Source organism: Mirounga leonina, unplaced genomic scaffold (genome assembly GCF_011800145.1).
Source record: "Mirounga leonina isolate KUSES-001 unplaced genomic scaffold, KU_Mleo_1.0 Mir_153, whole genome shotgun sequence".
NCBI classification, from domain to species: Eukaryota; Metazoa; Chordata; class Mammalia; order Carnivora; family Phocidae; genus Mirounga; species Mirounga leonina.
The window spans coordinates 3,751,884-3,777,943 of NW_023270387.1; the positions used below are offsets into that span (position 1 = coordinate 3,751,884).

The 26,060-nt window shown below is 44.9% G+C and overlaps 1 protein-coding gene across 1 annotated transcript; it reads left to right on the top strand.

The window, feature by feature from the left end:
• The first annotated feature begins 6 nt into the window (after positions 1-6).
• AASDHPPT (aminoadipate-semialdehyde dehydrogenase-phosphopantetheinyl transferase) lies at positions 7-21,335 on the top strand. Its single transcript, XM_035008835.1, has 6 exons — positions 7-176; positions 1,620-1,845; positions 13,736-13,857; positions 14,693-14,854; positions 17,749-17,817; positions 19,449-21,335. Exons 1-6 carry the CDS (start codon positions 33-35, stop codon positions 19,611-19,613), a joined length of 888 nt encoding a protein of 295 aa, XP_034864726.1. The 5' UTR covers positions 7-32; the 3' UTR covers positions 19,614-21,335.
• Positions 21,336-26,060: the final 4,725 nt, after the last annotated feature.

Sequence of the window (26,060 nt, forward strand, 5' to 3'; positions counted from 1 at the left end):
CGCCCGCCCGGCCGTCCCGCGTCGTGCCGGCCATGGAGGGCGTGCGCTGGGCCTTTTCGTGCGGCGCCTGGCTGCCCAGCCGCGCGGAGTGGCTGCTGGCGGTGCGGTCGATCCAGCCCGAGGAGAAGGAGCGCATCGGCCAGTTCGTCTTCGCCCGGGACGCTAAGGCCGCCATGGTACTACTCCGGGCCCGGGGTGCGGAGGGCCGGGGCCGGGGCCGCGGCCGCGGGGGGGGGTGCCGGCGCCTTTGTGTGTCGCGGCGGCGGCGGCGGCGGCCGCCCCTCCCCTCCCCCTCGCGGGCCCCCAGGTCGCGCCCCCCCCCCTCCCCGGCGACGGGGCCGGGTCGCGGGCAGAGGCCTGCGCGGGGAGCGGCCCGGCCGCGAGGCTGGGGGAGCGCGTTCGAGGGGGGGGCTGGGCGAGGGGCTGGCTGTGGCGAACGCGATTCCAGGCAGCGAGGGCGAAGCTGCCTCTGAGGACCGTCATCGAGAGCGGCGTTCCTCGGACGGGCCCCGGACAGACACCTGTCGGTCGGGTGTGGACCGATAGTGTCCTCAGGGCCTGGTGGGGAATGTGTTCTTAACTTTTTTTTAATTTATTTTTAAGATTTTATTTATTTATTTGAGAGAGAGAGAGCATGAGAGAGAGCACGAGAGGGGGGAGGGTCAGAGGGAGAAGCAGACTCCCTGCTGAGCAGGGAGCCCGATGTGGGGCTCGATCCCGGGACCCTGGGATCACGACCTGAGCCGAAGGCAGCCGCCCAACCGACTGAGCCGCCCAGGCGCCCCTAACTTTTTTTCTATACTTCGTAAGGAATCGTGTAATTCAGAGTAATGCAGATTTTGAAGTCGATGTTAGAATGGAAGGGGAAAATCCCTGAAAGATATCTTATGAAATACGGCCGACCTTGTCATTTCATACCCTTGGGTATTTTTGCATGATTTTAGCGATGTGTTTCTCAGTAATTAACGGAAGTGGGACAGTGGAAGGAGTATACGTGAAACAAGTCACGCATTGCTAATTCCTGAAGCCGAGCGACGGGTATATGGGATCTAGAAATACCTGGACAGGCGCACAAAGGTGTAGGTACAACAGGGCTGTTCACTGGGAAATTTTTTTATAGCAGCTAACCTAGAGCCAGCCTCAAAGGACGGCAGTAGGGGAACAGTCCATGGGGGAGTATCTGGATGTGAACTACTGTACTCGCGTTAAAAGGGGGCAGGCCAGACTCATGTACATGCACAGACACGAAATAATCCCCAACACTTGCAAGTTGTAAAGCCTAGGCATGGTGCGGGACTCCATATAGTAGGATCTCAAATATGTCTACGTTAAAAAAAAAAAGCATAACTACATGAAAAGATGATCAGATACTTAGAAGATCAGGAGGCAGAATTGTCAACATTGGTTGAGGGGAGGGAATTGATAAAGACGGACTTTAACTTTTTCTTCCACCTTCCTAAGCATTGCTTACATCTTAGTACAGCGAGTTTAGTACTTACATACTTTTAAACACTTACAAATGAATTTATCCTAGAAACCACAGAAATAGACTGTGTATGTTAGCAGGGTATCTGAATGTTTAGTAGACATTAATACATACCACATGTTTTACTTAACAGGCTGGTCGTCTGATGATAAGGAAATTAGTTGCAGAGAAATTGAATATCCCTTGGAATAATATTCGTTTGCAAAGAACTGCAAAGGGAAAACCAGTTCTTGCGAAAGACTCCTTGAATCCCTACCCCAATTTCAACTTTAATGTCTCTCATCAAGGGGACTATGCCGTGCTTGCTGCTGAACCTGAGCTACAAGTTGGAATTGATGTAATGAAGACTAGTTTTCCAGGTAATGTTGCATTTGTTGCATGTGTCTTGTTTTCTCCGTTCTTATCTGTCCAGAAATCTCAGGCCAGGAGATGTATTATAGATACTTAAGCTTAGGGAAAATGTACTCAGTACTCAACGGTGGTGTATCTGAGAGAGCTTGTATCTGAAAAGGGTGTATTTCCCTTCTTCCTTGAACATCAATAGACTTCTATGTAAAGGAAAGATTCTCCGTTACTGGGGATGCATGTAATGCTTTGCCTAGAGGCAAAGTGAAAAGATGAAGGTTTTCATTTTGGATTATACCTCAGCTTGTTAAATAAGACTAAATTTGAAACTGTTTCCCAAGATTGTTAATTTTGTAAAGGACAATTTTTATATAGCTGTTTGTCTTTTATTTAAATAACATTAAACAGAACTGAACTCAGCAGTCCATTTTGAAGAGCATTCTGTTCAGAAAACATAGTAATTATACTGTAAGAACTTTGTTTCACTCGAGTATTTTCTGAAATTCATCAGGAAGTTGTTGTTTTACTTAAAAAAAAAACTCAGTGGTGAAGTATATCATAGTCCTTAGGTAGATAGATAACATGTATTTGTGCTATATCTAAATACAGCTCTTTGCAGCGCATTTACATTAGTGAAAATGAAGAGCAGGCAGTTAGTAAAATATTTAAGTTGCTTGTATTTTGCTTTAGAAATTCATAATTGGTGGCTGTAGGAACTGTTTACATTGATTGTGCGGTTGAGTGTACCCAGGCAATTTTACTGGAGCGCAGGTTCTCTTCACTACTCTATAATTTTCATCATCGCTCACATTTAGTGAGCACTTACTCTGTGTCAGCGCATTTTGCCAAGTGCTGTAAGTAAATTGTCCGATTTAATTGTTCCAGCCGCCCCGTAATGAATGAGCTAGTATTCTTATCAGGAGGTAAGGAACAGGCTAAGAAGAGAACCAGCATCTTCCTAATGTCAGAGTGTGACTTACGAATCTCCCCGCTGGCTCCACCACAGAACCTTCTGTTGCCCTTAGTCTGGAAGATTTGTGTTAGCTTCACCCCCACCCCTATTTCTGCAGAGATAACGATGTACTTTAGGGAAGGCTTCGTCATCCCTCTGTCATAGCTAGCTTCTTTAGTTAGAGGCTCTCATGAAATAAGTTTCCTTCATTCCAGTGACCTACCGCAGCCCCTCATGACTTCCTGGGGCACCTGATTGTCTTTCCCGTGGGCCTTATAAGCCACACGAGAGCAGGAGCTGTGAGATCCTTCCGAGCTTGGTAGCTGTCCCATGTCTTAGCCCCCTAATTTGTGACACCAGTGTCCACTAAATATTTTGTCAGATGAATGAAGCTGTGCCCTGTGCTGCTGCCGTGAGGCTTCAGAGTATGGCTGTGAATCTCCCCTCTCACTGTTGCTGTCAGTGCATTTACTCGCATTTTCCCACCATTTCCTTTTTTTTCTGACCTGCTCATAAACCTCTCCATTAGAGCCCTGTTCTTAACTTTCCTCGGGAAGCTCTCCTAGTAATAATGGAGACTCTTTTTTTTTTTTTTTTTAAAGATTTTATTTATTTATTTGACAGAGACAGAGATAGCAAGAGCAGGAACACAAGCAGGGGGAGCGGGAGAGGGAGAAGCAGGCTTCCCGCCGAGCAGGGAGCCCGATGTGGTGCTCGATCCCAGGACTCCGGGATCATGACCTGAGCCGAAGGCAGACGCTTAATGACTGAGCCACCCAGGCGCCCCAATAGTGGAGACTCTTGACCCAAAAATCCCTGGGTAAGCATCAAGGCACTTTTTTAACCCCCTAATATTGTTTACTACGTTTCATGTGAATATGCACATGTGTTTTTCTCTTCGAGAGGATCTGGTTTTCATCAGGATCATAGCTTGTTCTAGGGGAGCCTGGGTGGCTCAGTCAGTTAAGCATCTGTCTGCCTTCGGCTCGGGTCATGATCCTGGGGTCCTGGGATTGAGCCCTGCTCGGCGGGGAGCCTGCTTCTCCCTCTGTCTCTCTGCCTGCTTATTTTTTCTCTCTCAAATAAATAGATAAAATCTTTAAAAAAAAGCGCTTTTTCAGAAAAGGTGAGCATGGGAATGAGCCTATATGCTTTCATAGCTTCCTTTTGTCCTTATTCCAAAAATCAGAAATTACCTGAGAGGCCACTGGTCCTTCCAGGGCAGTCAGCACAATTACACAGTGATGGCTGACTCATCGGGTTGATACCTGCCTTGAAATTAGGCCTGTGAGACAGATTTTATTACCAGTTGGCTTCATGGACAATGTTGGCTTATGGTCAGTACTGGATAAACAAGTAATTACTAGTTGAAACTTTTAATCGTTGGTAAGATAATTGAGCAAAAATTGAAAGCTCAGTGTCCTGTTAATTATATTTTATTAGACCTCCCCCCCCCAACCTTTTTTTGATCTTATTTGGCTGGTCTCAGTGTCCAGGCCTTCTGCTACTCTTTGCGTCATTGCCAAAGAGCAGTTGGTAACATCTCACACGGGGAAGAGATCTTTTCCACTTGTTCGTAGTATCATGATTTTGTCACTCATTTCTGAAGTATGAGTGCACAGTTTCATCACTTGGGGGGGGCGGAGTAGACACTGTTTTACTTTGCTGAAGATTCATCTGATTGCTCGGCTTGTCCAAGTACCTGGGGCAAGTTGCCGAGTGATGGAGGGTGCAGCTTTATGCCTGTGTTGGACACCGTTACTGGATTGTCCGCTCTCAAGATGGACTCGGCCTTTGGGGATGGCGGGTGCCTTGAAAGGCTCGGTTCTCCTTCTGTTGTCCATTCCCCTCGTGTCCACGCGAGCGTCACGTAGGGACTTGCGGAGTCTTTCCTTCTGGTGGGTGCAGATGGTTGCCCTCGCTCTCCCAGCTTCCCCAGGGCTGCCGTGGCAGGGCAGTGGGGACAGCTGTTGGGTCTGGGGCTCCGGGTCCCTTCCAGCCAGATGCCCCCAGTTGGGCAGATTGCTACACCTACCACTTGATTCTCTGCCTGATGGAGAAAAGAGCTTTACACCAAAGTAACTCATGCCTGGTTGGTGCTCAATAAATGAGTGTCCGGAGAAGGGGGGGCTAGAAGATATTGGGGACCCTGATGTAAGGAAGGTGCCAGCGCAGTACCTTTCCCACCCCTGGCGGAAGTGCTTTTGTAGGGCATCATTATAGTTTGCTACCCCATTGGGAAATTGGCTTTTCCCTCATTTTCTAATTTTTATCCAGCGTTAAAGACTTTTGTAGTTGTAAGTATAAAAGAAAAGATAGTTTTATGAATTGTTCAGTTTTGTTCTCATATTTATAAAATAAGGCAAATCAGATAGATATAGTGTAAAAATTATGATTTAAATTTGGGAAAAGACCAATATAAATTTTTCCCATGATTTTACATTTTCAGATTTCCATTTGTATTATAAATGTGGCTGGATATTAATTGGCAGGACAGAATAACTCGATAGTTTGAGATTTGATACCAATTTAACAGCTTTGAAATGACTGACAAAGACCTGCTTTCTAGAACAGCTGCTCTGTGAATTAAGTACAAAATGGGAGGTGGTCTTATAAGCTGGGAAGGTGGTAGAGTCTACCTGTCTCCTTCCATCACACTGTTCCCTGCATTATTATAATTAGTTCCCCCTTTTCACTTTTGTCCCCACCCAGGCAGTACATTTTTCTGTACAGAGGACAGTGGTCTATAAAAATACCTACAGCAGGGGCGCATCAGTGGCTCAGTCGGTTGGGCATTTGCCTTCGGCTCGGGTCATGGTCCCAGGGTCCTGGGATAGGGCCCCGCGTCGGGCTCCCTGCTCAGTGGGGGGTCTGCTCCCTCTTCCTCTGCTCCTCTCCCTGCTTTTGCATGCTCTCTCTCTCAAATAAGTAAAATCTAAAAAAAAAAAAAAAATACAGCAGTTTTCTGAAAACTCTTGGGTCGGTTCTTAATAAAATCCAATCCCCTTAACATGACCCTATTGTCTTGAACTCATTTACCTCTCTTTTCACATTTCTGGTTGCTCTCTTTGCTCACTGTCTTCTGTCCACGCTCATCTTTTATTACCTCGAGTGTAGCAAACATTTTCCTGTTCAGAGTCCTCCCTTCTGCCTGTTCTTCTCCACCCCCCTTTTCTTGAGTAGCTGAGACCTGAAGGATGAGAGGTAGCCAGTACCTCCTGAGAGAAGACTTTCTGACCCTTTGCGGGCCTTCTCATTTGTGACTGTAGCTTCGTTACTGGATTATCGTCTGTTCTCCCACACGAGAGAAGGTCAGGAACCATGCTTGTTTGCCTTTGCCGCCGCGGATCTGGTACTTAGCAGAGAGAGGAGCATAGAGCAGGTGCTCCCTAAATATTTATTGCATGTACGGATGATCGGAGTTCTGGGTTTTGCTGAAAGTGTTTGTTGAAAAATGAAAAAATGAGTAACAGCCACAATGGAAAATGCTTTTCATCTGAGATTCTAGTTGGAATATAAACCGTTCTCATCAGTGAGTTACGATCACAAATAGTTCTTCCTTTGAGATTGCCTCCTCACCATCCCTGTATCTCCCCGCTGCTTCTCTCCTTCGCCTCCCCTTTTCTTGGGTTTGGCTTTCACCCTTGTTGCTCGTACAGTCTGTTCCACTGTTCTCTCCGTGTGCACTGGTCTCTGTTGGCTGGACCTGCGTTCTGCAGGATGTGCCTAAAGCATTTTTCTTTTTAAGCTGTGAGACATAGAGCCTGCAAGTAGCTTAAATAAGGCACTCTTCTTCTGTACTCTGAACTCCTCCCTGGAAAGCCGGTCTTTGCCGGCAGGGAGTTTTCCCCCTGCCTGGGTGCGGGGCGGGTCTTCACTGCACAGAGGATTTGAGTGGGGTACGCAGTGGAGAACCAGTGTTTACTGAGCATTTCCTCTTCGTAGCCCTGTGTTAGAGCCTCATATGTAAGTACTCTTTTTATTTTATAGAACAGAGTAAGACAGGGGCGTCTCGCTGGCTCAGTTGGTTGAGTGTCTGACTCTTGGTTTTGGCTCAGGTCATGATCTCAGGGTCGTGAGATCCAGCCCCACGTCTGGCTCTGCACTCGGCTTGGAGTCTGCTTGAGATTCTCTCTCCCTCTCTCTTCTTCCCCTCCTTTTTGTGTGTGTGCTCATGCCCTCTCTTTCTCTCTCTCTCTCAAATAATCTCATCTTAAAAAAAAAAAAAAAAGATCAGAATAAGACACTGGCCCAATATGACAGCTCAAAAGTAGATGATCATGGATTTGTACCCATGATACAAAGCCCACATATTTAGCCACTGCCTCTCAGTACTAGATTTTATTGATAGCTGTTTAAGGATTTGCAAGTACAAAAATATATGAAAAATTCTATGGAACTGGGTTAAATGAATTTAACGTTTTTATGGAGCAACTGATATCTTAAGAGTATGAAAAATACAGTGAGAGTGCCTGGCTTTACCATTCTTTGCAACTATGTTAGGCATTGTAAACAAAAGCATGGTGTCAGCAGAAGAATAGACCGCTAAGAGGGTTAAGAGTTAGAGCCCACTATTTTTTTTTTTTAATTAACATATAATGTATTATTTGTTTCAGGGGTACAGGTCTGTGATTCAACAGTCTTACACAATTCACAGCGCTCACCATAGCACATGCCCTCCCCAATGTCCATCACCCAGCCACCCCATCCCTCCCACCCCCCTCCACTCCAGCAACCCTCAGTTTGTTTCCTGAGGTTAAGAGTCTCTCATGGTTTGTCTCCCTCTCTGGTTTCATCTTGTTTCATTTTTCCCTCCCTTCCCTATGATCCTCTGCCTTGTTCTCAAATCCCTCATACCAGTGAGATCATAAGATAATTGTCTTTCTGTGATTTGACTTATTTCGCTTAGCACAATACCCTCTAGTTGCATCCATGTTGTTGCAAATGGCAAGATTTCATTTTTTTTTGATGAGCCCAGTATTTACATAAAGTAGTTCAGTGGATAAAGATCATTTATTAAATGGTACATTAATCACGAGAGTAATAGCCTATTGACTATTTGAATTTGTTTTTTGTATAAACTACATATCTGTACTTTCTAATCCTTGTATAAAGATCTTTATACGTTATGGATATTAACAGTTTTTTGACCGAATTTGTTGAATTTTTCCCATTCTATTATATACTTATATTTTAAATTTAGTTATATTTTTGGCCATATGAATTTTATTTTTTAATTAAATACACCTATCTTTTCCTTGATAAATTCTGAATTCTGTCTTGTTTGGAAAAAATAATTAAATTAGAGTAAAAAGATTTACTCTACCCATAGACTAGAGTCTATTAGATTTTGTTCTAAAATTGCAATTTTATTTTTACATTTAAATCTTTCATTCCTCTAGAATTTATGTTTGTATGATGTTTCACATCCTAATGGCTGAGCTGTTCTACCACCACCAGTGCTGGGTGGATGAAGGCATAAACCTGGAAAGTGCCTGGAATTAAGGACCTAATAAATGTTCGCTCTGAGGTGGTTGGGGTAGTTGCTGCTGTTATATGTGTAGAATGGTGGTTCCAGAACGGGTCAGGATACTGCCGCCAGCCAGATGCTTCTTAAACCCGCAGACTCCATGAAACCACCCTAGACCTATGGCACAGAATTTCTGAGAGTACAGCCAGGATTCTGTATTTCAGCAGTTTCTCGGGTGAGTGGCAGACGTATTAATGTTTGGGAAACGCTGTATTAGGGGTAATTTACAGAGCCAGCAAAGAGAAAGACGGTAACACATTCACCTTTTTAATGATTGAAGTCACGAGAAAGCCGCTGGATCCTGTCTTACGCTGTGCGGCAAGATTAGAGTTAGGTTCCTGACAGTTCTGGTGCGCAGGGGAGGTGTCTGCTCCGTCGGACGTCTGGAGGAAGGATTCCTGTTAAGCTCACGAGGTCGGAAGGAAGCGCGAGGTCAGCAGACGTGACTGATTTCACGTTCAGTCTTCTCTCTCACAAATAGGGAATGTATCTGGCACACTTGGTGCACAGAGGTTAACACTGTTAGTGTGTAAAACGCTTGCAAGTATCGATGGGCAAAGCCGTCCGGACTCACTTGGTGAAGGGACGAGCTCAGGACAGAGGACCCACACTCAGCACGGCGCGCGCGGCGGGGTCGGAGCTTCAGTCCGCCGCGGCCTGAAGAGTTGCAGGCCCGTCCCGTGCGCACTCCTTAGTCTCCGCGACGCTCTGTCCCCTTCTGAAGCTCTAGAAACCCCACCGAGACGCTACGTAAATGCCAGGAAAGAGGTGGTGGAGGCCGGATGTGGACGTTTGGCTCCGGGCGTGGCGCTGAGGCTACAGACTCGTGTCTTGCAGCAGCGGCGACAGGAGTTGATTCCGTTCTGAAGGCCACAGGTCAGCCAGCCTGTTGACAGGGTCGCGCCCCCTCTCTTGTTCTGGGGAAGAATCCCTCGTTGCCTCTTCCTGGTGCCCTGGCAGTCCTTGCCGTCCCTTGGCTTGGAGCTACTTCACTTTGGTTTTACCTTCATCTTCACGAGGCTTCTCTCCTACATCCTCCCTCTCCCCGCGTGTGTCTTCTTCGTGTTTCCCCTCATAAAGACACCAGTCATTGGATACGGGGCTTGCTCTGATCCACTGTGACCTCATCTTGACTTGATTACGTTTGCAGACTATACACACAAGGTTACATTTCCTAGGGTCTGGGTGAGCATGAATTTTGGGAGACACTGTTCAACCCGGTTCAGTCCATCTTCTGTCTCCTGCCTTCCCCAGTTTCTGTGTCCTTCCCGCATACAAAATAAAGTCATCCCTTTCCAGCCTCTCCAAGTCTTAGCATATTCCATCTGACTCCAAAATCTCTTCTGAACATCGTCAACTCAAAGTTCCAAATCTCATCATTTGAGTGATCTAACTCAGGTAGAGGTGAGACGGGGTATGCTCCCCGGTGGGGCAGAATTCCTCTTTCTTCGGTGAACTTGTTAAACTAGAAAACAAACCATCTCCTCCTGTGACTCATTGGTGGAACAGGCATAGGATAGACATTCCCATTTCAAAAGGGAGAAATTGGAAGATAAAAGGGAGGCATGGGTCCCAAGCAAGTGTGCAGCCCAGCCGGGCAGATGACCTAAGGTTTCAAGGTCTGGGAATAGTCCTCGGTGTCTCCACGCTCTGTGTCCTGGTCCCTGGGGCGGCCCCATCCTCCTGCCCCTCGACCATGCCTTCAGGATCCTTCCCTCGTCTTGAAGGGTAGCACGTTTACAGCCATGGAATCCTGTGCTCGCTCTGTAGGCCTGTTTCCTGCCCGTGTGTTGGCACGTGTGTGTTGACAAATGAGCACTTACAGAAACAGCTAGGGTTCAGGGCTGCCGGCGTTGGGGGCTTGCAGCCCAGGTGGCTGCCTTTCGGACCAGGGCTTCTGCTCCACAGCACGTCTCTTGTCCGTAGGCTGCGAGATGCTTTGCGCACCAGCTTGTGAAACCCAGTAGGAGTCGCTCGCACAGTTTTCCTTTATTCTGGGTTTATATCTGGATGAATTCCCAAACAGGTGAGCTGGTAAATCATACATTATTGTGTACCTACTAATGCAAATTTTAGAAATCTGTCCCCTCCCGTGGAAGCAGGAATATATGTAATCCAGTATTTAGAAAATGACACTACTAGAATTTTTAACGTGACTGACGGTCAAAAGCTAAATGTTGTTATTCTGAGGCACACAGTTGGACACTGCTTCCCCCTAAAATAACGGATCCCTTTTCTTTAAGGCAGAAAGGTGAACTTTACCTGAGATGCTGGTGTAGATGCACACTGGTGACCTTGTTTGGGGGACAGGTTGATGTTGGTGGGCTTTGAGGTTGGGGCACCAGTAGGATTTTTTTTCATAGGCTTGCAATAGCAGTCAGAGCACTTACTTTAAGTTATTTCGTTGTTGGTTGTGACTGTATGTTTAATGAACTTCCCGGTTGCTCTGGGGTCTTGAATAGTTGATCATTGTGGAACACTTAGTTAATATCTAATACTGCTTTTCCCAAAGATTAAGCTACAGTAGGGGGGATCTGGTTTCTGTAAACTTGGTTAGTCTAGAACAATATAAGTTTTTGAGTAATTTTATCTATATATATAAGCTCTTAAACATCTAGTAGGATGATTAAATCAAAGACTGTATTAGGAGGATTTGCCAGATTATATGGCTGATAATTGTGCTGCCTTCAGATAGTTTGAGGGACAGAGCTGTTGTTCGGATATTTCCTACTGGTATTTTTTTTTCTTTAAATTCCAGTTTCCTAGATAGACTACCTCACCGACTGTTCCCCTCTGTGTATTTCCACCATAGTACCACACCGTGGCGCTGTTGTGCTTTGGCTGAATATTTACAAACCCCTCTTTTCCTGTTGCTGTCAAGTCTCTTATTTTGTGGAATGGATAAAATGCTCTCAAAAGTATAGGAAAACACTCATATTAGATACTTTTTTAGCTGTACATAATCAGTTTGTGATTGCTTTCAGTGATTGTGCTAGATTGCTTTTTATGTTAATCAGTTCGTTTTTTATTAGCATGCATATTTAGTTTTTTTTCCTTGATTGCCCCATCTTATTTAGTTAAAAAATCAGAAGACTTTTTGAAGGTTATGAAGAAACCAACAAACAAAATGACACTCTAGATGACAACAGGCATATATTTTTAAATACGACTTTTTGGGTAGGGTTCCATTAAAACTGCAGTTCTGCTCAAAATGTGCAGTGCCATCTTCCAAATCCAAGGTAGCTTTTCTCCCCATTGTTATTGTTCTGTGCCAGGATGATTTATGCAGATAGCAATGTTCCCAGGATTTAAAATCTCCAGGTTTACTCTTGTCACTTTTGCAAGCCTGCTGTCTTCGGTGTGTTATTTCTCAAGCCAGCATGTATTAGTTCTGCTTGCTTTTTGACAAGACCGTTTTTATTCAGGGGCTTAAGGAAGGTGTCAGAGAGTAAGGGGTCCATGGCCTGAAGAAGAACCTCCTACCCCAGGACTCCCAGATCAGTTTACTATTTCAGTGCTTTGCATGGAATGACTTAGTAGCTTTGCTGGGCTACTTTTAGGAAGTAATAGTCTTTTAACAATATGGATAGATAGAAACAGTAAATACTAGTTGGGTTCATAAAATGTGTTGAGATGTATTCTTCTCTCTTGAGAAGAATACAGTGCCAGGGAGTAGACAGATGAATTAAATGAGTCTGATGAACTTGAAAATAAATGAGAATGTTTGTCTTGATCTGTAAAGGACCACCTTTCACTCATTGTAGGGTCATCAGAAATACTTCCTGGCTAAACAAGAGACTCTTGACTCTGTTGAAGTGGAACTGGTAGGGGAATCATAAACAGTCGTGTGGAAGAACTGGCTTTAATATGTTCTACCCGTGACAGACCTATGGGAGTGGTGGTTGGTTCCTGTAGGGGGACTGTAAGCCCCTGTGAGGACAGGTCTGTTCTGCTCATTGTCTGTCCCTGGCATCCAGCACTTGGGTGTTTTCAGAGTGAGTGATCCTCATAGGAGCCCTAACTGTTGAATCCTCGCAGGGTGAGATAGCGATAAAATGCCAGTAAATCGTTCAGTAGAGGGATTTGGCATCTTTTTTCCCCACACAAGCTTCTAATGCCCATAGAGAGTATGGTGGTGGTGGGGTCTGTTGCTTCAGGAGTGGTAGTCAGCCAGTTGGGCACGTCAGATTTTAGAGTTGGGTATTTTGGAAATGGGAATTGGAGTTACAGTAGATACGCTATGTTAACACGATCTTCAGAGGGACTGCCTTAAAGAGGAGGCAGTATTTCTGCAAAATAATGCAGTCATGAATGAAGGACATAGGACAGTAGGGTATTGGGAAGTAACCAGATAGTGGTTAAGTTCATTTATTCCTATACTAAGTGTTTGTGGTTCATCTCCCTTGGGCCAGGCTCTCTGGTGGCCCAGCTAGGCTGTCGGGGTCTGTGTGAGGCCAGGAACCGGGACTGACGTTTGTAACCATTAGTTCTAGATACATGTTTGTGTAGTGTTTATACATAATCTGTATATTTGTACAGTAACTAAATGAATGATGATAGAAACAACCTGCTCAGTGGTAAAGATAAACAGCATAGTTAGATTTTGGAAAAACAGAATATGAAAGGCCTATCTTGTATTTTTAATTTGCATCTTAGCTCTTGATTCTGAAAATTGGATTGAGTTACTTTATTTATTATATCTGTTTAGAATGCTCTGTAATACTTTGTGGAACAGAGGTGCTAGGGCTGGGTCTCAGTTTTTTTAAAATGAGCTTATTTCACAGGAACATCCCTGAAAAGACAAATTAAAATCTGTTTTTATTTGGAGATGTCAAATTAGGAAACATCTTGAGAGACCATCATTTTGAAGGAAATAAGCATATGTTAATTTTGCAAAGTGGTAACTTAGAATAAAAACAAAAAAACGATCCTCAACTTTCTATCGGTTCTCAAAAACTTATAGTAAAGAAATTGCCTTTTTTTTTTTTTTTCTGTTCTGTAGCAAAGTAAAACTGTAAATCCCAGGGAGTATCTGTCTTAAGAGTGTTGTGGATTTCTGATACTCTGCCACATATAGGAAATTTCCTCCTAGTTACTTAGAATTTATACCACTTTTGGCTGCTAAATGGTATCAGATTTTCAGAAGGCATCTATTGATATAACCATATGTGGTTTTTTCCCTTAATTATTTAATAATGCACAGAATTTCACGATTTCTTTTAAACTATGCTTTTGTTTCTGGGCTAACCCCTGCTGGTCACTGAGTGTTATTTTAATTCCCAGCTTTGATTTGCTGACATTTTGTTTAGGACTATTGTGATTATATTAAAAAATAAGGTGGCCTGTAGCTTTCTGTCTGTGGTTTTTAACCGTTTTGGTAATAGAACAGCTATTTTTAATTCTGTATTTCCTCAATTGGCAGGTCGTGGTTCAATTCCAGAATTCTTTCATATTATGAAAAGAAAGTTCACCAACAAAGAATGGGAAACAATCAGAAGCTTTAAGGATGAATGGACTCAACTGGACATGTTTTACAGGAATTGGGTATAATTTCTTTCTAATTTTGAGAGTAAAAAGTCTAGGATAATCCATTAGCTTCACTAAAAATGGGAGCAAAAGTCCTTTGGTTACCCAGTAGTTCTTAGAGTGATGGAAGTAGATGGGTGATTACTTGGGAACTTCATGATTTTTGTGTATCATTGTTACATCATGATCACATGTAGGAAGATTGGATGTATATTCAGTGCTCAGTTAGCAGGTTCCTCTAAGGCTAAAACAAAACCTCTTATTTATCATTATTTATAAATAATATTTAGTGTTTCTGTTTTCAAAGGTACTCATACTCATGAGGCCTTACTTAACAAACACTAGTGTAATATTTACTACGTGCCAGGAGACGCATGCTCTCCATAGGGTAGTTCATGTAATTATCCTGACAGTGCTGTGAGGAAGGTCCTGTGGGTATCTCATGTTACTCCTGACGGAGTGGAGGCACCGGGGGATTGAATGACTAATCCTGAGATCACACATCTGGTTTGTCTCTGTCCTGCAGCAGGTATAAAAACGGTAATAATTTTTTTTGGCTTTTTGTTTTTTTAAGATTTTATTTATTTGAGAGAGAGAGAGAGAGAGCGAGCATGAGCCCGGGGGCGGGGGGAGGGGGTAGAAGCAAACTCCCCACTGAGCCCGGGATTCCAGGATCATGACCTGAGCCAGAGGCAGATGTTCAGCCAACTGAGCCACCCAGGTGCCCCCCAGAATAGTAAGAATTTATAGCCCTAATGTAGCAGAGTTAAAACTCCAGTTGCACTGGGCCTGTAGAGTTTATGAAGAGTTTTGCCTGCTGAATGCTGTAATAGAAAATATCTCTGTATTTTAGGCACTGAAAGAGAGCTTCATAAAAGCCATTGGTGTTGGACTAGGCTTTGAATTGCAACGGCTTGAATTCGATATATCCCCATTAAATCTGGATATTGGCCAAGTTTATAAGGAAACACGTTTGTTCCTGGATGGGGAAGAAGAAAAAGAATGGGCATTTGAAGTAAGAAATTTACCACACTTGCTCTCACTATAAGAATCCCCATGTTGTGTGCGTGTCTGTGAGATGGGTTTGGGGTCTGGTCGCTGAGACAAGACGCAGCTGGAGCCCACTGTTGGTGCTCTGAGGGGGTCAGGGATACTGAGAGCATATGGCATTTAGGCTGACGCCTGAAAGCTAAGTCACAGTGAGTTCAGTAAAATGGGAAGGGAAGGTGGCCCTGTTCTTGTTGAACCAGCCAGAGGTGGCCACTGTGTCTCCTGATGAGGGGTTTGACGGAGTCCAGGTTAGACGACCACGATCATGTGGCCATAATTGGCCAGGTTAAAGATTTGGTCTCTGTCTTTGGTCTCTGTCACTAGCAATTCGTGGTCACTAGAGAGAGAAACCCAACACAAACTCATTTAAGCCAAAAATACAGTATTATAGGCTATTAGAGTGATTCATGTCACCGGGCCTCAGAAATAGCTAGAATTCGAGGCTAGAAAACTCAGAAATTCTTTTTTTTTAAGATTTTATTTATTTATTTGACAGGGAGAGACACAGCAAGAGAGGGAACACAAGCAGGGGGAGTGGGAGAGGGAGAAGCAGGCTTCCCGCGGAGCAGGGAGCCCGATGCGGGGCTCGATCCCAGGACCCTGGGACCATGACCCCAGCCGAAGGCAGACGCTTAACGACTGAGCCACCCAGGCGCCCCGAAAACTCAGAAATTTTTTATCTTTTACTTTTTCCTTTCTATATGAACCGACTCAGTTTATTATAGACTGAAAATGCTAGCTTAGACATAATCAAGAATCCATTATTTATTGTAACAAATACAGAGGACTTTCTACTTACCTGAATATTGTATCTCACACCTGGAAAAATAATGCTTTAGAAAAATGAAATGTTAGGTCAAGAGGGATATCCTTTTTTATAGGCTCTCAGTTTCCATAACCAGTTGCTGTTAGGAAGGTCACCACCAAAAAGTTCCAATGATGAGGTTAGAGGAAATAGAAATTCTTTGCATTGAAAGGAAAGTGCTTAAAGAAGTAGAAATGTTAATATTTAGGACAGATATATTTTCAGCTTTGCCATTGAAAAAAAAATTGTAAAATTTGAGAATTTTAAGTTATAGCTTAAACTTTGTTTATAAGATGGGTTATGTAACTAAGAAAATAACATGTGCTCTCACTGAAGCAGATTAATCTTTGTAATCTAAGGCTAAACTATCCTAAAAAGACAAAATGTTCGTGCTCCCTTTTGGCTTGCTGGAGATTATAGGGAAGTTCTGGTATTCACAAAAATGTTATGGATAAAAGTTATAAGCTTAGGAAAGTCTTGAAAATTTAGGAAGTCTTAGAAGTTAAATCTTAAATTCAGTAGCACTGAATGAACGTCGTTTAAGTAGCTAAGTTGCTGGTTTCATTTTTTTTGTTTCAACTGACATTTATTATATGCATTGTCCTTGACAGAAAGGACTTAACGGCAGAGTCCCTCCCCTCACAGTGATCCGTTGAGTGTGGATGTGCCGTGACTGAGTCATTCATTGGGAAGTGCTTTCTTCGTATTTGCTGTCGTATTTCCTATTTACGTGGTGCCGATGAGGTCAGAGGAGATGGGGGAGCTTTATTGTGTGACCAGTGTACTGAGTCGTGGCTTCCGGCAGGGCAGGTGTGTGGGTAGGTGGAGCAGGGCGTCCTGGCGTTTCAGCGGACGGGCGGAATGCACACGGGCGGGTGCCCACGCCTCCTGACATTCCGCTCAGATGCAGACACCGCAGAACTCGCCACCCGAGTGGTTTTGTAGAAGTGGGTGCAGCCGAAACGTGTCTGCACTGTGATGGGCACGTGATCAGTATATTCAGTGTGAAAAATGGAAGACCATGTATCAAAAAGGGCAGTTTTGTCTATAATAACAAATATTGTGAGCTTGCTTTTAGTTAAAGGGAAACACGTTTGACCTGTTAAGTCTTCTGACACTCAGCTACTTTTTTTTTCTTTTAAATATACCTGTCCTTAGTGAATCTCATTTATTTTTTTGCTAATTTGGGTACCTTAAGGTGTGAAGTTACGAGTATCCTATTTCTGATTGTAGTTTCCTGTTTCAAACTGGTATCTTACGAAGGAATGCCTTAGTAAGGTGGCTTTTCGTTGGAAACTTTAATAGTTTGGGTGGTTTTAATAGTTTTTAATAGTTTGTAAAGATATTGAGGTAACTGCCTCAATATCCTATTCTAGGCCCCATCCCCGTTGTTTCAGACCTAGCGGAAGACAGAAAACTGCGTGTTCTTTCAGGCTTACCTGTGAGTTTCCACGGAGTTCCCAGGGGCTGTAGTTCATGAAATGCGTACAAACCAGGGTTGCAGTCTGAGGTTTTTACATGTGCACCTGAAGTACATGCAAAATAAACACCAGTGATGGCCAAGGACTATCTCGATGTGCGGCCAGATAGGACTGTCCATCTAGGTCGTTTTCTGGCCGAAAACGCGTAATCAGACCAACCAGAAATGTGCAATGTTCTGTTACAAAAAGGAGGGACAGTAGTGGATCGTATGTTTTTAAAATACTGTCATGAAAGACACAAAGGCTAGCAAGACAGGACAACTGAAAGCAGGCTTTGACCCTCAGTGGGCTCTGGTGGGGAAGGGCTGTAAAGGGACTTTACTGGATTCAGTCACAAACACTTTAGTACAGGCAGTAGATTTAACTCTTCTTTCCGTGTAAATTTACTGAAGCTGTTAACTCGTGTGGGTACATGAGAGAGTGTCCAGGCGACGGCGTAAATGGGTGAGGGGAGTGGGGGGTGTATGTGCGTGCCTGTGTATACGGAGAGAGAGGGAAAGGAGATCGAAAAATACAGAAGTACATCTGAGTTTGCACATTTAGTGATGTCATTAACTACCTTTTATTTTTCAGGAAAGCAAAATAGACGAGCACCATTTTGTTGCAGTAGCTCTTAGGAAACCAGATGGATCTAGACATCAGGTTGTAAGATTTTAAGATTTCTCTTACTTTTTTCTAAAACGCATGAATCAATGTGGAGTTTGTTCTTTATTGATGGAAACAGTCATCTGGTTTCTATCAGGTTAGAGGTGTTTAAGATTATAGATTTAGGAGTGTTTTTCATTATCAAATCCTTAAGATCATCTGGGATTTCACAGAAAATTTTTAAAAGCGTGTTACCTGTTTCTTCATACTCAAGAATATTACAAAGAAGACATTTTGCTAGTACTGTCCTAGTACTTATGTTTCAGTAGAAGCTCAAGATAACCAGTCTTAGTCCCCTTAACAGTGGTTTACTTCCCGGTGAACTGGGGCTGGGTGGAAGGTACCAGCTGATGGGTGTTGAGCAAGGGCATCAGCTGGCAGGTCGAACCCCCTCCCCCTTTTGTAGCAATCTAGTTACAGGCTCACACGCCTGGGGGCTGTGGGGCAGAGCACTGGTCTCCGTCCTCCCCGTCACAGTCTGCGTTTGCTTGCTTCGGCTCTTAACTGTTACGTGAGGAAATGAAACAAAAACCCCCTCCCGGTCAAGGACGCTCAGCCTCCCTATACATAGTTGTGATTCTGCGGAAATGATGTTTTAAGGACTCCCCGGTAGTGTTAGACGAATCGGAGCTGTGTGCATGTCCCTGTTTTAGGGATCCCGTGTGGGGCGCCATGGCATGACTGGTCTGTGTGCATCATTACCTCTAGAACAATAGCTCCGTACACCGACCCTGCTCTTGATCCATCAGCCGAGCATTTAATGTCTTCGTGGCTTAGTTACAAGGGGTGTTAGCTGAAGCTGTTCTGGCCCAGGTTGCCTGTCCTCGTGGGTAAGTCTCAGCTCCACGCTGCAGAGCGCTGTGTGCTCTCTGTCCCTCGAGGACGAGCGTGCTCCCAGGCCCAAGGCTGCCATGGTAACCTGGGTGTGAGCTGGCACGGAGTGCTGGATCCTCCTGAGCCTCAGTTTCCCCATCTATAAAATTGAGATAACCACACCATCAGCATAGTTGTGAGACGTAAATCAGGTAAAATCGTCCTGGGCCTTGTTAGAGCACAGTATGAAGTCCACCTCCTGCCCTCCCAGAGGAGATGGGACGGTACAGAAGGTCCCCACTGGGTTCAGGTGTGGACTGGGGCTCTGTCTGAGAACACGAGACAGTGTTCACCTTGAGGGTTGAGTGAATCGTTTCCCGTATAGGTGCTGCGTGTCTTTTGAGGCGATGGGGACTTTATCAGATCTACCCTCCAGAGTGTTCTCAGAAGTTTGCATTGTGGCCCTCCTCATCAGAAAAACCTAGCTGCTTATTAAAATGACGTATTTGGGGGATCCTTTTAACTCATCCATCAGAATTTTTGGATGTGTGGCTCAGAAATCTACGTTTGAACAAATACCATGGGTTATGTACCAAAAAAGTTCAAGGATCAGGTTGTTAACTTTTCTTAACTTGTTATGTTGGCAACACTAACACAAGGAGTGATTACAATTATCTAGAAATCCTGCTCTGTTATAACTTAATATTACTGACCTGTAATAACTTGGCTGGATTTCTCCTTTTCCTAATTACGAAATTGATCGTAAGACGAACATGCAGTAAAACAATGAGGTAATCTATTCTTTCCCCTTTTAGGTTCCATCTGAAGACGATTCTAAACCAACCCAGAGGCAGTTTACTATTCTCACCTTTAATGATTTAATATCGTCTGCTGTTCCTATGACCCCTGAAGATCCTTCATTTTGGGACTGTTTTTGCTTCACAGAAGAAATTCCAATACGAAATGGTACAAAGTCATGATAGGATTCCCTGAGTAACAAAGGAAAATGAAAACTGTTTGTAATCTTCTGTATTCACAAAATAAATGCCTGAAAGTATCAAATTTTATTTCAAAAACCAGTTTTCAAAAACAAACAACTTTTCCTATTAGAAACAGCAGGCTGTCGGTTGAGGATAGCTCACTAGAACATGTGTCCCTCTTCTTTCCCCCAGTTGCACTGGATTGACACAAGGAGTAGAAAAGGTAGCGGGATCCTAAAAGTGATAAGTGCGTGTTGTAGAAAAGAGTAGAAAATGCAGATATGCAAAGAGGAAACATTGAAATTCTTTTCAGCGATCAGGATTCCTAAAACCCGAAGTATCTTTCTAGAGCTTCTTGTAGGCAAATGAGTCCATGTTAGTACACCTTTTTTTTATGGAACCGTAGTGTTGTGTAATGTTTTTGTTGTCCTAAGTGCACATCTCCTGGTCGCCATCGTGCGTTTGTGGTCCGACAGGCTTCTGCTGTGTGCTTAGAACCGGGATGCTTTAGACCAGACGGTGCCCGACCGTAACGAACCTCAGTCGCCTGGCCTCACACACACCGCCCAGGGGCCCTTGAGGACACTTGGTTTGCCTGAGCCTCAGTTTACTGTTTTGCCTTCAGCTTCTCTCCCTCGTACACGAGCTGCTCTTGTAACTTCAGCTCACGTTCGTAGAATTGTACCTAACAGGCTGCAAAGGCCATTTCTCCTCTCACATCTCATTTCTGTCCGTGAAGAGGACCTGCCCAGATCCCCGCGTTTCCCCTCAGTTCCTGTTGACTCAGATCCCTGAGTCTGCGGGAAGTGGACTCTGGGTAAGGACAGGCCGAGGCGCGGTTGGGGGCGCAGGCTCGGGGGGGCATCCACCGCGCTGCCCGAGGCCCAAGCGAGGTGCACCGCGGCGCTCGACTGCCCACCCGGCCGGGCTTGGGATTGTCTGTGGCTTTCATGCATCGTAACCACGTTGTGAGTACATGCCTGCTTAGGTCCTTACCACAAATTCTACGAGCGGCTCACAGGGCTTGAGCGTTCTTACGGCTGTGATGAGTATTGCCAGGCGGCTCCCGAGAGGCCCCGTAATTCACGCTTCCAGTTAGTGTTAGGTGTGACCAGCCCTTCGCCCCACCTGCGTTCTCCCTGCTCAACGGTACATATGAGCCCTTTTTTTAATTTAATCTTTGCCTTATTTTTTAAATTTGTATCTCTTTAATTACAAATGAGATGGATACATCGGTGTTGTTTTTGGCTGTTTTTATTCCTTATGAACCACTTGTTAATTGTGTTTGCCTGTTTTAATTTAGCAAATAGGACTTAAAGTGGGAACATAGTATATAAGATGCCAAGACCATCCTGTCGATGACAGAATCTCTTCTATGGCTGTAGTGCATGTCTTGGGGAGTTAAAGTCTTGTTATTGTTAAATATCAAGAAGTGAAATAATTTCATTGTTTTTGTTACTAAAATTAAAAATTGTGTGTAAATTGTATAAAATTAGATACTTTGCTTAGTAAAAAAAATTGGAATGTTTTGTAATTTTTAAATTTTATTAAGCATGCCCAAATATCCCAAGCATAGTAAATAATGTGTTTTTAAAAGATCAAGTAGCATCTGAAATAGGAAACGTTGTTATCCCTAGCATGAATGTGATGGTGAAATGGAAACCTGTCATCTGTCTTGTCATGATAATAAAGCAGTTAACGTCCGTGAATTTTTATGAGCTAGGCACTGTGCTAGATTTCATGTTTTGTTTTTCTGTTTCTTAAAGTTACACGTAGTTTACAGAGTTACATAGATTTGTTTTTCTGAATGAAAAATACCACCCCCTTGACCTCATTCCCCGATTTCCTACCCCCAGAGCAGGCTCTTTGTTTTACCTTTACCGTATCTTCCGACAACATGCTTCTGTTGCTTCTACTTGAATGGGCATTAATCCCCAGTGTCAAGCTTGTTCCTCTGCTCTCAACCCATTGGATGCTTCCTTCCTGCTCCCTTCTCCCCCCAGCAGAATTAGGTTGTAATTCAGGGCTCTCATTATTGACTGATGGGGAAGATTATGGAACGCTGTGCACAGCGGACTGATGTGATGTTACTCTCACCCCGTACGGCGTTTTTGGTTCCGTGAGTTCACAGTTGACTTTGTTTGCATAGTTTTCTATGTACTTACTGCTAATGCGACCCCAGACTCTGCTAGATGTATGCATATCTTCTCCAGATGTTCAGACGTGTCAGCACTCTCAGTTTCATCTATTTTCTCGAAGAAACGTTTCGGGGGCAATGTGTTTTGTCCAGCCTGGTGTTGGTCCCTTCTGTGGCTGCTGGAGCCGTCATCCTGAAATCGCCTCTCACTGTCCCCGGGGGTTGCCTGTCTTTCCCCTTTGTCGGATTCCCTGGTTTCCCGTTTCCTCTGTCTCCTGTCTTAGCGTATCCTCAAGTAGCTTCCTAAGGACAGCGGGGACACGGGAGGTACATTTTTCCAGACTTTATACAAGGAAGGGGCAGTGCCCTGAGTGATGTAAGAGATTTAGCTGCTGCTGACATGCTTCATTCCTCTTGCCACCAAAGCCCAGTATTTGGTCCTCCTAACTGTTGAATCCTCTGCTGGGCTGGACCACAGTGCTGTTGATTCTTAACTGTGTTTTGCTGAGTCCAGAGTCATCATTTGCATTATGCCATACTGCTCAAGGTACATTGGTTTCTGTTAATAGTTTCCTGCATAGGAACTGATGGATCGATTTGAAAAATGGATCTATGTAGGTCTGTGCGCATATTCACATACCCCTTGCAATTTAAAACTCGGGGATCAAACAGATGTGGATAAAAATTTCAGTTAAATTTATCACTGTCCTTACTACTCAGTATCAAACTCAGAAACCAGTTAGATTCGGGTAACTCGGTAGCCCCTCACTGGCTGAACTATTTGCCATCTGAACTTGAAAACGAAATAGGTTTATACATAAGTATGTAGATACATGCATCTTTGATCAAAAATATGCCTGAAAACAATTCCATCTGCTAGGACTCAAAGGGGAGATAAAGAGAGAATTTCATTTTATGGGGGACCTAATACGTCGTCATAGAGTTTGTGGGTTTGAGGTTAGCAAAGGTCTTTGGACATGTCCAGTTAACGTAAAGTGGCTTCTTTGTCTTAAGATATTCACATACAGAGCCGCTCACTGCCTTGGGAAGTGCTTCCAGGTGTCGAGCTAGGCAATCCTCAGAACCTTACAGAGTAGGTTGTATCATCCCCATTTTACAGATGGAGTAAAAGGTACTGTGACGTTAAGCAACTTGTTAAAAATCAGGCATCCGTGGAATAGTGGACTCGATATATGAACGAGATAGGCTAGATTCAGAGTCTGAACTGCACTCTACAAAACCCAGTGGTAGCCTGTGAATGTTTTAACAAGCCGTCCCGGGGCAGGGATGATGTCGCCGGGGTCCTTCATTGGTAGCTTGTGCTGGTATCATGAAGTAATGCCCTGTGTTTAACTGCTTTGCCGTATTTTCTTCAAATTATCCCCCGCCAACACACACGCAGCTGAAGAGCACCCACCCCCGCCACCCCTTCGGCCTTCCCTCTCCAGGAACAACCTCTCCCACTTGTCACTGTATACTCTTAACTCCTGAAGTGTGCATCATCTACTTACATCCTCTATTTTCCTGTTGGGATGGAAACATCAGGTTGGGATCTCTGGGTGTTACTGAAAAGTGGCAACCATGTGGAATAATGAGCTCACCGAACCTGAAATTCTCGGGGTGGGCGATGGTGTGTTGGCAGTTACACTTGCCCACCTTCCATCTAAAGTTTTGGAAAGACTCTTAATAAAAGCAGTGCAGATTTGTGAGAAGCAAACAAACTTGCCCACATCTTAAGGCAAGAGGCGAAGGAGGGCTTCAGAGGAATTTTCCTGCCTGGGAGTGTACAGTCACTGTTCTTTTAGGGTCATTTTTCGTGGAAAGGGCAAGGAACCAACGTTGTGAGAAAAGAAAATAGCATTTATGGAATATGTAAGCAGAAGTGGAGAGAGCCTAATGCTGAGCGTAGTGCACCTTCAGGAGAGTGCCCGGTGCCGGGGGTAAGGCCCTCCACGGCCTGGGCCTTGTGCAATAGGCGAGGACGTGGTGGTAAGCACAGGATTTCTTCTGTGGCTACTTAGCCCTTCCTGTGCTCTTGCCCGTGTTGGATGAGCAGGAAGCGCCCCCCCCATCCACTGTCCACCCTTCACCCCGCTCAGTACGCCAGAGGTTCATTATTGCACTGTAGTAACCAGAGTCCCCTTGCCTTGTCGGCTTTTGCAAGTGGGAGAGGCCATTAGGGGAAGACCGGGCGGGAAGGGAACGCGGTCAGGGCGTGAGCGCTTCGGAGTGGCGGTAAGCCCTCCTCCTCGGCAGTTGGCTTGTGTCGTTTCAGCTGTGCCGTCAGCCCGGACGGGAAGCAGGTGAACCTCCGGAGGAATCATCGGAGGTCGGAGGTCAGGAGCCTTAACGACGTCACAGAGCCCATGTCGCTCATTCGCGTCATCCCGCGCAGGCATCTCACCTCACCCATCACGAGACGGGTGAGTGCAGCCCAAGAAGATGCGGTGAGAGGGAGATCCCATTCCTGTAACTTGTATTGCAGTACATTGTTTTAATTGTTCTGTTTGCTCCTTAGTTACTGTTGGTAGGTTGTTATTATTAGAGATTATTATTGTTCATCTCTGTGTTTACTTTTCAAATTAAACTTCAGCATAGGTATGCACATGTAGGAACAAACAGCATTTGTCGTATTTGTAGGACCTGCAGTTTCAGGCGTCCACTGGGCGTCTCTGAACATACCCTCGTCTTCAGGTGTAGATCCCACGGGGTCAGGAGCCACTTCCTGCATTTTCTTCTTGGTAGAAACATCTCGCTTGTGCTTAGCGCAGCTGCTTCTCCATCTCTCACAGGTGTCTTTCATCCTTGCCCGCACTCCCCATGCCATCCTTTGGGTGTGCCCATCTGTTTCCCGTTGCAAATCCCAATAAAAAGTAATTCGAACCATCAGTAGCACCGGGAAGCAGCCTCCAAGTGGGATTCTGGGATCGGATGGCCCTTCTCTTGCTTGGATGGATATAGACAAGTAGCTTCCTTGTTGGTGGAAATGGATACCTGTGACTTCACATTTGCTCACGTTATCGCGAGTGCTGGTGTGGACTGATGAAGGACAACGCTTGGGAGGATCGAGGGCTGTGGCGGGGGTTACAGAGACTGTTGGGGGACCAGTTTTGGGTATCTGGGGTACACACACGGAAACAGCATAGATTGAAAGCAAGGGCGAAACAGGAGAAAACTTAAGGCAGCATTGGGGGGATATCTTGTCTCGTTGCCGACAGCAGCAGCCCCTCCTGTCCGAGGGAAATAGTCTTACCCCACCCCCAGGCCCCCAGGAGAAAAGGTCTCAATGACTTCACCTATAAGACAATTCTCTCTTGAGAGATAACTGATCCTCAGGATCTAGGTCTGTCTTCCATCTTCCTGGAAAATAATAGGATGCCCCGCCCTCTCTCCTTCCCAAATGGAAGTACGGGATCGGGGTCAAGAGAAGGTGCTTATGCAAAAAGAGTTGCAGGATATCACTTCACGCTGGTAGGAGTCTGGGGAACAAGTATGGGAGTGGATTCTAAGACTATTAAGCCAAACAGGATGACATAAGGTGGACCAGGCGTTGACACAGGTGTAGCTCCCGCAGGAAATGTGAGAACCTGGGAATGGTGGTCCTAGTGACTTGGTGACTGCCTGCAGTCGCCGAGGTCGAAATGCCAGAATTTCCCTGGCGTGCTGTCAAAGGAAGCCTCCAAATTCCGAGGGAGACGGGAGCGTGGATCTGTTCTGTGCATACCTGCTGCTTTACCACAAACATGGTGGCTTACAAGGACTAAAACCTATTCTCTCACCGTTCTGGAGTCCAGAAATCCAAAAATTAGCTTCCCTGGGCTGAGATTAAGATGTCAGCAGAGCGGTACTCCCTCTGGAGACTAGGCTGTAGGGGAGAGTCTGTTCCTTGCCGCCGGTAGCTCCGGGTGGCCGCCATCTTCCCTTGGCTTGTGTCCACATCACTCCAGTCTGTCTCCATGGATACATGACCTCCTCTTTTGTCAAGTCTCCCTCTGCCTCTGTCTTAGAAGGATACTTGTGATTCCATTTAGGGCTCACCCAGATAATCCAGGATTCAAGATTCTTAAGTAAATCCCATCAATGGGACTCAGATTCCAGGGATTAGGACTAGATTTCTCTGGTAGCCATTATCCAGCCTACTACAACGTGTCCTTCAATAGGGAAATGGTTAAACGGTGGTAGGTCCATACCATGGGATTCTAACCAATGAGCAGTAAAAAAGAACACACTATTGATACACATTACAACCCGGCTGAATCTCCAGAGAATGATGCTGACAGGGAAAAAGCAAATCCTGAAAGGCCACATAC

What these genes read in the sequence shown, in the direction of transcription:
- AASDHPPT (XM_035008835.1), top strand. Translation starts at nt 33, where the DNA reads ATGGAGGGCGTGCGCTGGGCCTTTTCGTGCGGCGCCTGGCTGCCCAGC. An exon ending in ACATGTTTTACAGGAATTGG is followed by an intron (nt 13,858 to 14,692) that starts GTATAATTTCTT and finishes TCTGTATTTTAG; the next exon opens with GCACTGAAAGAGAGCTTCAT. An exon ending in CAGATGGATCTAGACATCAG is followed by an intron (nt 17,818 to 19,448) that starts GTTGTAAGATTT and finishes TTCCCCTTTTAG; the next exon opens with GTTCCATCTGAAGACGATTC.